The sequence below is a fragment of the Gossypium arboreum genome, chromosome 5 (assembly GCF_025698485.1).
Source record: "Gossypium arboreum isolate Shixiya-1 chromosome 5, ASM2569848v2, whole genome shotgun sequence".
Lineage (NCBI taxonomy): Eukaryota > Viridiplantae > Streptophyta > Magnoliopsida > Malvales > Malvaceae > Gossypium > Gossypium arboreum.
The window spans coordinates 23,895,343-23,910,970 of NC_069074.1; the positions used below are offsets into that span (position 1 = coordinate 23,895,343).

Below are 15,628 nucleotides of genomic sequence, written 5' to 3' on the forward strand. Positions count from 1 at the left end.
GGCTATTCGATTACTTTCTCTTTTCCCTTATCCGAATTTGCCCCTCTATGCTCTTGAGCTTAAATTCAACAATTTTAAACTTAGTCATTATTCGACTATTCAAGCATCACTTTCAGAATATATATATATATATATATATATATATATATATATTCGACTTTCACACATACAGATCATAGTAAGCTTATAAGAAATCAATAAGCAACTCATTAACAAATTTTTGTCAATGTTTACCACATAATCATAATTTCACTACAAGCTGTCTTCCTGAGCAACAGTCACTAAATCATTTATAAATGGAGCTACGAAACTCCAAATCAATTTCCGTTAATTTTTCATGAAAATAGACTCATATATCTTCTATGCATAAAATTTTCAGAATTTTTGGTTTGGCCAATCAATACCAGATTTTTCTTAAAGTTTCCCCTGTTTCACTATTTGACTAATCTGACCACTCTTCACTACGAATCAAATTTCTCATTGTACAGAATTCAAAATATGTTCTCGTTGATTTTATTTGAAACTAGAATCTTAAATAAAAGGAATAGGGGACCCCGAGGTCATTTGACTCTATCCCACACCACTTCAAATATCTCATTATCAGAAATTCATTTGCTTTCACGGTTTCTTTTATAAGAAACTAGGCTCATTAAGATTTAATTACATAATTTATTCAGCTTCTAAATCATCTCCCACAATTTATGGTGATTTTCTAAAATCACATTACTACTGCTGTCCCAAGCAGATTTATTACCAATTCACTCTTTCACACATACCTTGCATTCACATTATTTAAACATGTATATCACCAATCAATTTCATCACATATCTATACTTTCACTTACTCATAATCTCAATACAATACATCATGCTCAATTATACCTTAACTTATCCATTCTTTTCATTTAAACAACCCACATAACTTATTCATTCATGAACACATTCGGCACTATACATCTTTACAAATATTTCTTGGCACCTTTATCATATTTTCACAATCGGCATAACCGTGTTACCAATCTAATACATCAAAATTTACTTATCCAGACTACATTCAAGATATATATATTCACATAAACACAATAGCCGAACACTTCATGAAGTTACCGAGACTCATCATTTGCTATTTCACACACACTCACATCCAATCCTTTTTATTAAACACTCAAAATCAACCATCTTCATGCCTTATCACAAAAATATCAAAACACCTATCAAGACACTCTACAACCCATAGTCGAATGCATCACTTCAAACCAATAACAAAAATTGAGTCATGGGCTATGAAAGGAGCTTAGCAATTAACTCAATTTCACATAAATTATCAAGAAATAAAATTATAACTTCAATTAGAATCACCAAGGCCAAATATCAAAGAGCCTTTTTTTTTCCCTTTTTCTTTTTTTTTTATTCATTCAACTTACCCATTAACTATTATAATATTAATATGTAAGGCATATATGGCTATTCCACCATCAACATGGCCACTTAAAAATGGAGATTTAATATGTAAATCCTCGTATTTTAAACCATGTAATATTTAACCACTACACTTCAACTTATCACAATTTCAATATTTTTCGCATAAGTACTTTTTAATTAATTTCAATTTTAATAACAAATTTTAATTGCTGGTTAAGTCACAGCCCCTGTGAAAGCGCCAACTTTTTCTTCCTCTGTGTTGAATTTTGGGTTCAGTAACAGTCAAAGATGAGAAGCAGCAGGACCAAGAAGCCTGTGAAGAACCCCACTTCTTTCAACTTCCAAACCCTAATCTCCTCCCTTTCTTCTCCTCAGGTACCTTTCCCCTCTCCAACTTTTTTCTCTCTTTAATCCTTTTAATTTTTCTTTTTACTGATTTTAATTTGGTTGATTTTAGGGTCTAAAACCAGAAACAATGGAAGGCTTGTATTTGCTTCTGCTTACTTTATGCTGCTCTGATTCTGAATCCAATTTGAATTTCTCGGAAACCCAATTCAGTTTCAACGAGTTCAAACTCAAGTTCAAAGATGTTCATCAAATGTCGAATGTCTTGTTCTGTAAACTCAGTGCCAGGTTCGATGAATTGTTCTCTGCTTTGAATGATGTTTCTGCCCACCACGTTCAGCACTCGCATTCTATTTTCCATGTCAATGTTAAAGCTGCCATTAAAGAGCTAACCTTGCTTTTGAGATGCTGCATTGTTGTTTTCAAATTGCTTCTGTTGGATCAGAGGCTTCTTGTCGAAAAAGGTCGAATTCTTTTAGGGATACTAAGGAAATGTGTTTCCGTGGAGTTAAACGGAGAGAATGAGAAACCTTGTAGTAGTTTCGAGAACGAGGTTTCATGTGAATGTATGTATGTCGGGAATGGCTGCGCTACTCTTCTCACCGAGCACTTGGTTACTTCCGTAACTTCCTTAAGTTTCACGGAACTTTCTAATCCATTTCAGGCCATTTTATGTGCTGTGCTTGAGGTAATTTTGCATATGCTTTGATTCAAAATCCAATTATTCAATTGCTTGTAATGTTAGTGCCTTTTGATAATTACATAAGGTCATTCAACTGGGTTTTATATGTTACAAACCATCGAGTTAAATGAACAAATTTTTAGTTTTGATTCAGGAAAACTCATAGGGAAAAGTTAGTAGCCTGGCTAGATAGATTCATAGAAAAATTTCTTTGTTTTTGGATAGTGTGAAGTAATCATCCATAGGTCCTTAAGTTTCAGATTTTGCTATGGATTGCTTTATTAAGATGCCTTTTGGTTTAGCCATGATATTTACTTAATATCATGAGGCTTGCATTATTCTTTATCAATGATTTTGGACATGATCCTGTTCTTAGTCTCTGCATTGATTTGTCCTCATAGATTGCTGATATTACTCTGCTATGTATATGGCTACAATTTTTGTGTTCTTCTATATTGGTGGCACTTTGTTCTCAGAAAATATGGCAACTTTTCAAACTAAATGATAGGCTCGTCTTCTAGGTTTCTGGGCTTCATTTATGCTCTTTTAAAGTGACTTTATTCTCATCATACATAGTTTTCGATAGTTAGGTTGCTTCCATGAAAAACTTACTATCTGGATATACTTAAGCAGGAAAAGAGAGACATAATACTAAAAGTACCATATGTAGGCATTTGCAGATGAGCTTCTGATGCATGAACCAGTGAGGCAGTACCTTTTACTTGTTGACTCTCTCTCGTGCGGGAATGAATTTGTATTCATACGTCACTTTGGCCATGGTAATATTGGAAGTGTGCTGGAGGTTCTTTCTGCTCACTTTATAGTCTCCATTTCTGATGACCAAGTATTTAAGAATTTCCTTAATAGATTATTTTGGCTTCCTGACAATAACTTCAGAGTTCCTGAAATGACATTGACTACAGTCTTGTCATTGTTGCTTAACCCAGTCATATTGTCTGCGCCCAAAATGTTTCAGGCATACCTGATTTTGTTGGTTTCCGAGGTCATTGGAATTAGCATGTCTTCTGAGTATTTGATTCCAAGCTGTGAACTGAGAGCATACCTATCAGCATTTGAAAGGTCTGTTGCCTTGTACACCAGACACATGTCCAATTTGCAAATGAAAGGCTACCCCATAGTTGACAATTATTCTTTTGTGAAATCACATTTTCGTGCAAGTTACAGTCAGATGGATTTTGAGTCTTGTCTTATGCCAGCTACAAAAGAGAAAATTCATAATTTGATTGCAAAATCTGATAACTTATGCAATTCATATTTAAGCAGTACTTTACTAAAAGAAAGGTCTGAGCTGGTTGCCGCATCTGTTGCATACACAAAAGAGAGCCTTCATATCGTTGAGGAATCCTGTAGAGATGAAATTCTATCAATTATAAGCTGTATTACACTAAGGGGTTCTTCCGATGATGTTGATGACACTCTACTGCATAAAAAGGAAGATACTAGCCCTCAAGATATTTGTCTTCTTGCATCCATTTTGAAGCTAATGAGTTCTGCAATGTTACAAGCTATAAGGATTCTAACACAAGGCAGAAATTCAGGGTCATTGAAAACATTGGAAAATGTTGCATTAAGTAAGGAGTACGATTTTTTGGCCTCTACTTTTAACTGCTTTGAACAGTTCGGTATACGTCTACCAGTTCAAAAGTTCTTACATGACATGATGGAAATTCAGCCAACAATGCATAAGAAGTCGAAGTGGATGTTTTTTCATTTGTCAGGCTTGTTGTCACTGAGTTATGCTAGTGGACTTGATTTTCTAGTTAAGAACTGCATATTTACATTGGTAATACTGTTGAAATTATTTGTTTACGAAGCGGGAGGTCTACATGCATTCAGATCCATATTAGATTCAAGGATAAAATCTCCATTACGTGAATCTCATGTTGAAGTCAGAAAACCAGAACCTTCCCATAATGCTAGAGAGGTGAGGTTTTTCTTTTTCTTGTTTGTCATTTGTGAAGCTCGTTAGTTCTTTTCCTTATGAAAATAATTGTGAATGATGATACAGTTGCTTGCGGATCGGAAATCTAGCCATGCCGTTGCACTAAAATTTCAGAAAATTCAGACACTGTACTTGGGGTAGGTGACAATTTTTGTGTTCATCTTGTAAAAAGTTCTTGCTGATTATGCCAAGTGCCTAACTGAGCCTATTTATGCTTTCATATTCGTCTTTGACACTTATTCCGACATAGATAGGGGAATATTTACCGGACATATGTCCATATTAGACACATTGTAGTCCGAGTAACATAGATTTAGAGTCCAGTAGTGTCTATAGTAAGAAAATCTTATTCTCATTTTTATTTATAGTTGCAGAACTAGATCTCAAACAAGCTCTAAAAACAGAGGTCAAGACCAGGAACCAGGAAGTTCCCAAAAAAACCATATGCTGAATCATGTGGAATCAGCTCTCAGCATAGAAGAGAATACCAGTGAAACTTGTAATGGTGAGATTTTTCTCCAATGCGTATTAGAAGGCTCCCGGGACTCATCTGCCGTTGCAGACTTAGCAGACTTCATAGAGTGCAAGCAAGGAAAAGATTATTCCAATTGGCTGCGGGGTCGAGAAAGATATAGACGATGGAAATCCAAGAAATTGGCAAACGTGAGGTGGAAGAAAAGGAGAAGAGCTTTTCAGAAGAAAGCATAAGATATCCCTATTTTTTATGTTGGGGTTTGGCTTAAAAGGCTAAATGCTGCAAAATGTTGATGAATTCAAATATCCGCAAATATTATATTCACTATTTAGGGTGGATAGAGCGGATGAGTTGACTATCGGATTTGTGTAAAATGTAGATATTTACGCTTATGAAGAGAATCTAACATTGGCTATGATTAAGCATTAAAGACTATGAAGAGAGCTCACCTTATATCAATTGTAATGAAATATGATAATTATTTAATAATGTTTTATGAAAATTAAAGATGATAGTAAACTAATTAGTTAATTATTTATCGATGATCTAAGTTGCTTTTAAACGAGTTAACCCATGTTTAACATGTTGGAAACCAAATTAATTACATACAATAAGATGATTTTGTCGGATTGAACTTGAAATTTGATTTGGATAATGGTCTTTTTATTGGGAAAAAAAGCTAAATCTGAAAAAACAAAATTTAAGAATCACTGCTGGGACAAATTTTGGATAATCGTCTCAAATTGTAATATATATATGAAATAATAAAAAAAACTAATTCAAAATCGCTTCTACCGACTACAGCAAATGAAAAATGTATATAATTCAAGTGAGCCTCACCTGGATTCAGAAGATTTTGAAACTTTGCCTTTAAGTTTGTGAAGAAAAGCTTACAAACATCAGGAGAAACACCCCATCTTTAGAAATATATTATATAAATCTTTTTTTTTTTTTTTGTTAGGAACCCTAAGGGGAAGGGGGTGCTATACTCTCTATAACCAATGAAATCACTTAGAAATATTCTTACGAAGCTACTGATGATATGGACATAAAAGAGATTTAAAGAAAAGCTGAGGGATGCAAATTTACACATATGTCAGCTACCACTTATGTCTCTCTACTGCTATTAAGAAGCCGATGCAAATGGAAAGCTTCACCCTGACCGCCATTTGCTGACCTTCTCTCCAAACAGCATGCTGTTAGCTGCCGGAGTAGTCTCTCAAGATAAGATTGTATGCAGCCGTGCACGTCTTTCATTTTGGGATTTGTTGACAATATCATTGCATTAACTGTGTCCGCCACAACATCTCGATGAGACTCTTCGAGAAGATATCCAACAGGGGATTCCTGTGGACGTTCATATGCCAGCAGAGCAACGCATTTCTAACATGAAAACCAACTTAAAATATTAGCTTCGGGTGCAGCTAAAGTACACAAGGATCTGGCTCTAATTTTCCTATGTAAGTGTCGCAAACATGGGTGTATTCAAGAAACTAGACATGCACGCCAGACTAAATGCTTGTCAAATTTGCCTAAAAGCGAGTGCAACGGGAAAAGGCAGTCTTGAATCTTAATTTTCTTAAAACTATGCACTGAACTGGAAAAACAAATTATATTAGCTTGTGTTTGCAGTTATGATGAACTAAAAACATGATCAGCTGAGTTAACATACGCTAAAAGCAAAGCAAATACTAGCACATCCCCAATATCATTGAAAAGTTAAAGAAAATAATTCTCTTACTACCTGCACTAAATCGTCAAATGGATCATCAGCTTCGGCCAACCCAAAAAATTTATATAATTCAATCCTTCCATGCTTGACAGCCTCTTCCAGTGATCCAACCTACAAACAAATATGGCATCTTTTTCCATCCATATCACCAATAAATAAAGGATAAACAATACTGGTAAACCGTTTACGAATATACAATAAAAAACACACAAGGATAAGCTATGTAGTTCTGGAATCAATATCCAAAGGTCATAAACACGCAGATTCTTTTTGCTTTTTCCTTCTATTCAGTTTTGGTGGTATCTAGACATGCAAGGTTTATTACCCATGCTAGCAATATGCCCAAAACTTCAGGCTTCTTTGGAAAACTAGATCAAAGAAGCAACACAATGTTTTTATAATAAGCTGTCGGTGTGGAGAATAACTTTTATGACCAATTTTAATTAGCCTATCATGCAGCATATACTTCAAACAAGAATAAGAACCTTATCACATGATCAACAACAGAACTGCAAGGCCCCCAGAGATACAATCTCAATTTTTATATACACCTATCTATTTCACATTTACCTATTAGTTTTAACTTTCAAGTTAGGTTACCACAATTTTTTATATGATGTCAGCTGTCATGGTTTTTCTTTGTGCACTTGTTATGTTATTTGCTTCTGGAGCTTACTGCTTAAGAACATTTGTTTTAATGTTGGATTAAGCCCACAGAAGGAGTGAGTCAATCAGGTTAGACCAAATTATTTAATTATGGAATTTCTTGTAGCTATTCAGAATGTCTCTAACTTATTGAAAACTAGAAGTTAGGTTAGAATAAAATTTGAAATAGACGACAATGTATCACCACTAAACTATTTTCCGTCAGATGTTAAAACCTAAGGAATCTGTGCTTTTCTGTAATCAGTACTTTTAAGTTAAAATGAAAGATATACAGGAAAGAATACGTACCCGAATCAATTCAATAAACTTTTGGCAGTGCAGCAGAAAGCATGCAGCTGATTTGTCGTCCTGCATGTAGCATGTAAGTGGACATAACATTATGCATCAATCCAGAACAGTCTAACCATATCAAGTTAATGGAATAATGACCAAGCAGAAATAAAATCTTGCCCCAGCACAACTAAATCCGCTCCATAATAGTTCTCTGACCACTTAAAATTTATGTGCAAGAAGAAACAGTCACAGAATTTTTTAGCTAATGTAACATACAATTAGTAGCAAGCTACAAGACAAGGAAAATCATAAATGTTGTGACTTAATATCCAGGCAACCTTAAAGGCCAAAGGAGAGAAATTAGGAGTTTTTAATGTAATCCCATTGAAAGTAGAATAATAAGCAATTTGTCCCTCTCTGTTTTCTTCCAGGGATAATGACATGAACATTAATATGTTCTGCTGAATTCCTGGTGTAAAATGCCAGGTTTATACATCCTTAAATAGCATATAATCCACAGAGAGAGAGAGAGAGAGAGAGAAAGAGAGAATTAAAAGAATTATAAAAGTAGAGGGAATGCCTAGGTGGAATTAGGAAACGGGAATTTGCAAGTGCTGGGATCGAGCTAGCCTTGCTGGAATCTAGCTCTAAGCCCTAGCCCCCAGGTCTAGAATGCATGTCAGACCTGATAGCAACAAATGAAGCCTATCTCATTGGCAAACTTCTAAATTCCAAGCAGGTCACCTTAAGGTCCCAATGGGCATAGATTTGATAAAGAACAATCAGAATAAACTGAAGCCAAATATTGATAGAACCCCAAAGTAAATAATTAAGAGAGGGAAAGATGCCATAACAGAACAAATTTTTCTAGAATAATGTTAAAAGGAAAACATACATGCTTTACTGATGTGTACTAATTGACAACATAATTTGGTCCTCTAATGACAGTCTATTTAAAATAACAATAGTAGACAAATTGTATACACACCTGAACAATCTGGGGATACCAATCACGGAGTTTGTTCATAGCTGCATCAATCTCGCCATTCCTGATTAGCTTCATTGAAAAGAAAAATAAAAAATCTTTAATTTAACTAGAACAGCCAAAAGAAAAGAATAATGGATATCAAGTTCCAAATATTCAAAACTGAATACTCTTATATTCTAAAAAGATAGATAGGCAAAAAAAGAGAAAATAAAATGAATAGCTCACAGAATTAGGCCAAAAAAGAGAAAATAACATGAATAGCTCAGAACTGCCAGAAGAAAAATGCATAACTAATAACAGTAACATAAAAATGTGAATTGTCGAACTATACCTGCCGTATAGTCTTTCTCTGATTTAGTGCATACAGAACATCCTGCTCATCAAAGCCATTTTCTTGAGCTATACAGATAGGAGGGATAGTACTTTTACTAGCCAGATCAAATGAATTGAGTGTATCTTCATAGCCATAATGTAACAAGTAGGAACGAACAAGTCTGTTGAACATGATAAAAATATATACGTTAAATATACAAATGTATCATATTACACTACTTATTAAGTCTAGTGTGATAGGGAATAAGGTCTAAGGTTGACTTTTACATCCACCTAAAGAGTGGCGGACAACATCAACAGCTCTACAATGAAGACTCTATATTTTGAACTTCGAGTTCAGGACTACATGTAACTTGCATGAATGTGCTTTTATTTTCTAGATTTAGTATGACACTTAATCTTCAAGTGTTAAATCTTTTATCTTCTACTAATACTGCTTCTGGTGCTTCAAAACCTTTTCAGAGTTCAGCAATGCAATTAGTATTATCGCCGTTGCCTAGACCACAAATTTCTATATTACAGCAATTGTTATATTATAAAAACAGTAGCCTAGATTCAAGTAATTCAGATACTTCTTTAACTGCAAACATAAAATCATCCAATAGGTAATCACATTGGACAGACATGCAAAACAACAGAACAGAAAATTCAGTGGCAAAAGGGAAAAAAATACCCATAACTAATATTAGGTGGTAGAGATATCTTTTCAATAGTCATCTGCTGCTTCAACCTTTCTTGAGCTTCATATTCCTGATATATGGCATCAAATATTTTATATACAGCAAAGCAAGATTCAAGAAGTCACTTAATATGACAGCCTGAGGTAACCAAGATATACTGAAACTAAGGATACCATGTACATATGCAGAAAAAGAAGTATAACTTGCCTTCACATCAAAAGCAAACTTCTTTTGCCCAAAGTTGACATGAACCCTGCACATTTTTAAATAAAAACTCATGAGAACAACTTGAAATCATTTCCACTTTAACCATAACAACTTGCATGGTGATGAAACTGTGTAATAAATATCAAAGCAAGTAGTAACGAAAAATCAAAGTAGATAAGATATGTCATAATTGCGTTTTAGGTGTGTTTAACAACCAAGAAACCAATCACCCAGCTTAAAATTTTACTTCACCAGCTTATAGTCGTATAAACTGCCTTTTGAACCGTCACTACCATGAAATAAGCTTTAACAACCTCAAACAATTTTTAGCTTAGTTTACTGCTCAAAGTAATTTTACAAGGCCAGACAAAATGTTGGAAAATGCCAGAGACAAGGGTGTCATAACTAACACACCGCACGTTCATTGTAGGGAAACCCCAATGTAACAATTAAATGCAACTAAAGAGTAAGGAATGTAAAGAAATGATATATTCATTATTCATATGCTTCACTAAATGCATATGGGTGCCTTGTAACAACATATAAAATGAGAGAATTCATATAAATACACAAAAAAAGAAGGTAGACATACTCCTCATTTTGGCTGTGAACAGCAATTGTGGGAAATAAGCGGCCCTTCATTTCCTTTTCCTTGCTAACAGTTCCTACTATTGCCCCATTTTTACTGGCATCAACATATGAGCATACAAAATCATGAGAATCTTCAGAAGAATAGAAATTCACACATAAGCAGCATAGACATTTGAGCCACAAGTGCTCCTAATACAGCACATGATAAACAACTGTACTAACGTGAAAAAGAATTCCTGTGAAGCATAGTTGATGCCACCACCAACCGTATCTCCAGTTGTATATGTTGGACCAAAAGCATCTCCCTTTCCTTGCCCACGGTATAGCAATCCATCATCCCCGTGATACCCGCAACTGTTTACTTCCCACCTGCCATAGATAAGGATACATTAATATTAATATGTACATATAAGAAGTTAAGACAAATAAAATCTTTCTAATTTTACGACAGATTCTCCGAAAATTGACAAATCCCAACCAGAAAAACTGAATTAAAAGCTGTCATCCTGATTTATGCTTAGAAAAGCTAGTGTTGCTGGCAATGTTAGAAAAGAAAACCCATTCCCTTGTTTTTTCTTTCTCAGTTCTCTAAATACTCAAGCTTCACCAAAACGAGACATAAACCCAATTGAACTGAATGAACACAAATAGGAACCCTCAACACAAGATCATTTCTTTTACATAGGAGATTCATTTCTCTCAATATCCATAATCTCTCGTAAAAAAAGAGATATAAACTAAGTGAACTGAATGAACAAAAATGGAAAATCCCTCAAACACAAGATCAGTTCTCTTTCTTTACGCAGCAAGGCACCACCCTTTCACTTCCACTAGGACATACTAAGACTGACTATGTTTCCTTTTCCCTTTTTTTCCAGACTAAAAATCAAACAGTTTGAAGCAAAAGGACTGAGACAAGACACTGCCCTGGATTTAATCTTCTTACGCATTGTTTTCCATTCTCAAGCAGCTATACACACTTATACATACTGTTAAACTATAACAAGAATGAGGGAAAAGAAAAAAAGAAAAACTACGCAGTAAAAGTTTAATGTTTTTCTAAGTTGCACCTAATAAACTTAGACATAAGGTAGTAAAAATATTCTTGCCCCTCAATTATTATTGAAGCCAAAAAAGGGTTCAACAAATAAAACAAGAAATCATCAAAAGAAATTAATTCTCACTCTATCCACTAATTACTTTTCATTTCATCAACCAAATGCAAACTAATTCAAATGAACAAAACCAAACTCTAACTTTGAACTATAATAAACACCAAGTACCCCAATTAAAACTCGTATTTAACAGCAGTATCTAGAAACTAAGAAAAAAAAAGCCCTAGATTACCCTGGTTGCCTTCGCATCTTGAAGCCTTCATTGGTGAACCCAATAGCAATCTGTCCCTTTGCCCCAGCGTCCTTCACATAAATCTCGAAGTAATAAAGCAGACGCCTCATCGGAGCCGGCTTATCGGCTTGAACCACACCGACATCGTGGCCATGGAGGCTTACGATCGTATACTTCACCGACAACTTATCAGGCGTCACAACCAAGAACCCTCCTGAGCTATTTATTGTGTTGAGCTCTTTGGGTGCCTCCTCATCCTCCTCCTCCATCTCGACCGCAGCCTTAGACGAGCCGATCCGAGCCAACTCCAAGAAGTGTAAAGCGAGATCTTGGTTTAAATTATCGAAATTGCTGCTCTTACCGCTGTTGCTTTGGCCATTGTTGCTGTTGCTGGAGTTCATTTTACCTAAGAATAACGTAGCTCTAAAATTTTCTTTCGAATATTCTTTCTGATTTTTGAGTTTTCTTTTGTTTTTTCTTGTTTCTCCTTGTTCTCCAGTTTTTCAAGTTTCAGTCTTGCTTCCGAAAGAAGATTTTCAGACGGAAAATTACGGGGCTTTTATTTTCATTTTTCCTTTTAGACTTTTATTTTCATTTTTAATCAAATAAAAAAATAGAGAAAATATTTTTAAAAACTAAAAATTAAAATTATATTTTGTTTTATTTTCATCACTGTAAAATTATTTTTTTTAAATTCTTTTAAGTAAATTACTAATATGATATATTAGCCAATTGGAAGAAGATACATGTATATTTTTACTTTTAACCACAGCTTAAGCACCTCTATGTGATTAACCAAAAACACTCTTTATTTTCCTTTCTCTTCTTACACCCTGGACAAACAAATTCAATTAAAACCAAGAATTTATGAACAGCATAAAAACTCCTAACTCAACACCATTATTCAAAAACGAACATAATAAAGAAAAACCGTTTACTTACCTCTTGTTCTATGGGCTTCTGATTGTTTTTCTTGTGCTATGGGCTTCTTCTTTTCCCTTCATCTGTTCGGTTTCAGTTTGATTTTGATTTTGTTCATTAGTTGATCTGTGTTTGGACTGAAACCAAACATTGATAACACAGTTTTTCTTTGCAGTCTTCGTTTTCTAATAATGGTGTTGAGTTGGAGCTTTTATGCTGTTCATAAGTTCTGGGTTTTAATTGAATTTGTTTAATTACTTTTTATTTTAAAATATATAATTTTATATTTTTATAAATAATTATTAAAATAAAAATTGAAAATATAAAGTTTGGAAATATATAAATTTTATTTAGTTTATTATTGTGAAAATTTTATTTCATCATATAAATTTATTTTATTGATAAAACTAACTTTGAAAATAAAATAATTTAATCTAAAATTTACCTTTTATGTTTCTTAAATAAATCGATTAAATAAAAAATTCTAGTAAAGTAAATTTTTTATGGATAAACTTAGCAATAATAGAAATTTACGGTAGCAATATAAACTTTTTTTTTCAAATGGTAACAAGATTTATTATCCTATTAAAGCAAAATTCGATGTATAACTTTCACTTCCACATTATCTAGTGAAAAATTATTCAGGTAATCAAGTGGAATGAAGTAAATACGAAATAATTCATTAAAATTAATTACATTCAAAAAAGGGAAAGATTGAAATTCGCTCCTCAATCGTGCTAAAGCATCGACATATTTCTTCCTTTCACGAAAAACATGTTTCAGGGAACTAAAATGCATGGTATGAATGGGTAGCTTGCATTCATCAATAAAGGGAGATAAAATGAGATTATAATTAGAAGTGTTTTTCATAAAACAGATCGTAATACTATTTTAATCTTAAGATTTAAAATGTTAAGTTCACGAGTAAACGTATATTCATTTATAAGTGGCCAAAGTTTCGCTTCTACACTAGTTGTACTAGAGATATGATGAAAACTCTTACAATCCAATTATTATTGTGATCTCGAATAAATGCACCTACTACTGCTTTTTTCGAATTTTCCAAAGGGGAGTTATTCATATTAGAGCTTAAATCATCCATACAAAGATGGATTCCAAAAACCAGGGCAAAATGAGGAAGGCCTCTACTCCTTACTGGGGGAGAGAGAGCCACAAATTCAACAGAACTTGAAAATTTTCGCTGCCCATGTTTATCGTTCGGTCGATTTTGACCAAAGACCGGTGAGTTTTCATAAAGCCATAAGGTAAAGGTAAATAAAATGGATTAAGGTAGCTTTGGTGTAACATTCTCATACATAAAACAAAGATATAATTCAACGTGCTTCCTCTTGGCATGTTGAACAGGATTAGTCGACTGAGCTACTGTGCTGGTCTTGTTACTCCAAAGACTGGAACACTTGGCAACGAAACTCCCAGCTCAAAAAGTAAGGACTGAACCCAAATAACATCAGCACTAGCCAAGCTATGATACTCTACCTCGGCAAATGAACGAGCCACCATTTGTTGCTTCGTTGAGCTCCATTCAATGAGATTGCCTCCAAGGAGTATACATGATAGGAAGTAGAACAGCGATCATCCAAGCAACTCCCCCAATCAGGATCGGAGTAACCCACAAAACTGAGTTCCTTTGATGGCTTGAACAACAACCCATGATTGAGTAACGTAGTACTCGTTTCAACGTCTTCCAGTGCTTGTCCAACGAAAGATGGATAAATTGATAGAGCTTATTCACACAATAATGAATATCAAACCTTTTTATGCAAATGTGTTGCAGTGCTCCAACAACACTTCCATATGCAGTAGCATCTAGATGTGGATCACCATCCGTAGCCGTGAAAATAGGTGATGGAGCCATTGGAGCTAGACATGGTGTAGCATCAGACCTCCCCATTTTGTGTAACAACTGCAGGACGTACGTGCTTCTTTTGGCTTAGAATCACACAACATCCACATGTTGAACATCCATTCCTAATTAGTTCAAGTCACCATGATCCTTCAAGGAGAATTTCGAATCTAGTAACTTTGTGACTTGCTCAACTAACTTCATCAAGATTGTTGCCCTTAACAATGATATTATTGACATAAATCATAATCACCACGACACTCGAATCAGTCCATTATATAAAAAAAGGAAAGATATAAATGATCTTTGAGCTTATTGAAACCAAGCTCGAGGCAATTGTCAAATGCCATATAGGGATTTGTTCAGCATGCACACTAGTTCATTACCATTCTCATCATGTTGTTAAAAGCCAGGAAGTTGTTGCATATACACCTCCTCTCTTAGATGGGTGAGATGAGATGGTTAATATAATCAAGTCGTAATTTTCATTTCTAATATAGATTTATAAATTTTACATTTTATACTAACCCTATAAAGGGATATGATTCAATATATTAGAGTTGAATTTTTTAGAAGTGTACGAATTGTGTTGATTGAGTATTAGCTCGGTTAATATTGACATTGTTATGAGAATGTGAGCTCGAGCATGTTACAACGCATTTGTACTACTATTTAGAGAAACTTTCAAATATTTTCATAATTAAATTAGATTTTATTTAATTATATCTATTATTATCTAATTCAATATTATAGGTTTATCATTTTACTCTAGTTCTAAACTTCAATTTTATTTTGTTATTTTTCACTTTTTCTTTCTAATGTTTCTTATTTATGTATTTTATTTGCATTTATTTGCTCACATATTTGCATAATTTTGATATATTGATTTTCAATTTTTAGGTAAATTGTACTTAAGGTCACTAACTATTAGAAAGTTTATGTTTTGATTACTTAATTTTAAAAGTTATAAAATGATAACTTAACTACTTAGAAGTTTTCATTTAAGTTATTAAACTACTCGAAAGCTTTTATTTAAGTTATTGAGTTATTAAGTTTTTTTTTAAAGTCAGGCTAGCGAGCTCCCCACAACGGTTTGATCGGTATGGTGGATCAATACTTATCTACAAGTAGATAAACAT

The 15,628-nt window shown here is 33.9% G+C and overlaps 2 protein-coding genes across 2 annotated transcripts; one reads left to right on the forward strand and one right to left on the reverse strand.

Moving 5' to 3' along the window:
* Nucleotides 1-1,544: 1,544 nt before the first annotated feature.
* LOC108479118 (uncharacterized) lies at nt 1,545-5,406 on the forward strand. The gene is made up of 5 exons (XM_017781532.2): nt 1,545-1,797; nt 1,880-2,455; nt 3,120-4,394; nt 4,479-4,549; nt 4,781-5,406. The coding sequence occupies exons 1-5, from the start codon at nt 1,711-1,713 to the stop codon at nt 5,118-5,120; spliced, it is 2,349 nt and encodes a 782-aa protein (XP_017637021.1). The 5' UTR covers nt 1,545-1,710; the 3' UTR covers nt 5,121-5,406.
* A 204-nt stretch (nt 5,407-5,610) lies between these two features.
* On the reverse strand, nt 5,611-12,829 carry LOC108479119 (ran-binding protein M homolog). Its single transcript, XM_017781534.2, has 11 exons — nt 12,647-12,829; nt 11,705-12,537; nt 10,580-10,726; nt 10,359-10,451; nt 9,767-9,812; nt 9,553-9,629; nt 8,878-9,040; nt 8,547-8,615; nt 7,574-7,633; nt 6,632-6,730; nt 5,611-6,270 (listed from the first exon to the last, which is right to left on the reverse strand). The coding sequence occupies exons 2-11, from the start codon at nt 12,103-12,105 to the stop codon at nt 5,995-5,997; spliced, it is 1,431 nt and encodes a 476-aa protein (XP_017637023.1). The 5' UTR covers nt 12,106-12,537; nt 12,647-12,829; the 3' UTR covers nt 5,611-5,994.
* Nucleotides 12,830-15,628: the final 2,799 nt, after the last annotated feature.

Coding starts and splice junctions, on each gene's coding strand:
- LOC108479119 (XM_017781534.2), bottom strand. CDS start 12,105: ATGAACTCCAGCAACAGCAACAATGGCCAAAGCAACAGCGGTAAGAGC. Junction 10,452..10,579: donor TCACAGGAATTCTTTTTCAC/GTTAGTACAGTT, acceptor TGTTGATGCCAG/TAAAAATGGGGCAATAGTAG. Junction 6,271..6,631: donor CATTTGACGATTTAGTGCAG/GTAGTAAGAGAA, acceptor TTTTCATGTTAG/AAATGCGTTGCTCTGCTGGC.
- LOC108479118 (XM_017781532.2), top strand. CDS start 1,711: ATGAGAAGCAGCAGGACCAAGAAGCCTGTGAAGAACCCCACTTCTTTC. Junction 1,798..1,879: donor CCTCCCTTTCTTCTCCTCAG/GTACCTTTCCCC, acceptor GGTTGATTTTAG/GGTCTAAAACCAGAAACAAT. Junction 2,456..3,119: donor TTTTATGTGCTGTGCTTGAG/GTAATTTTGCAT, acceptor TACCATATGTAG/GCATTTGCAGATGAGCTTCT.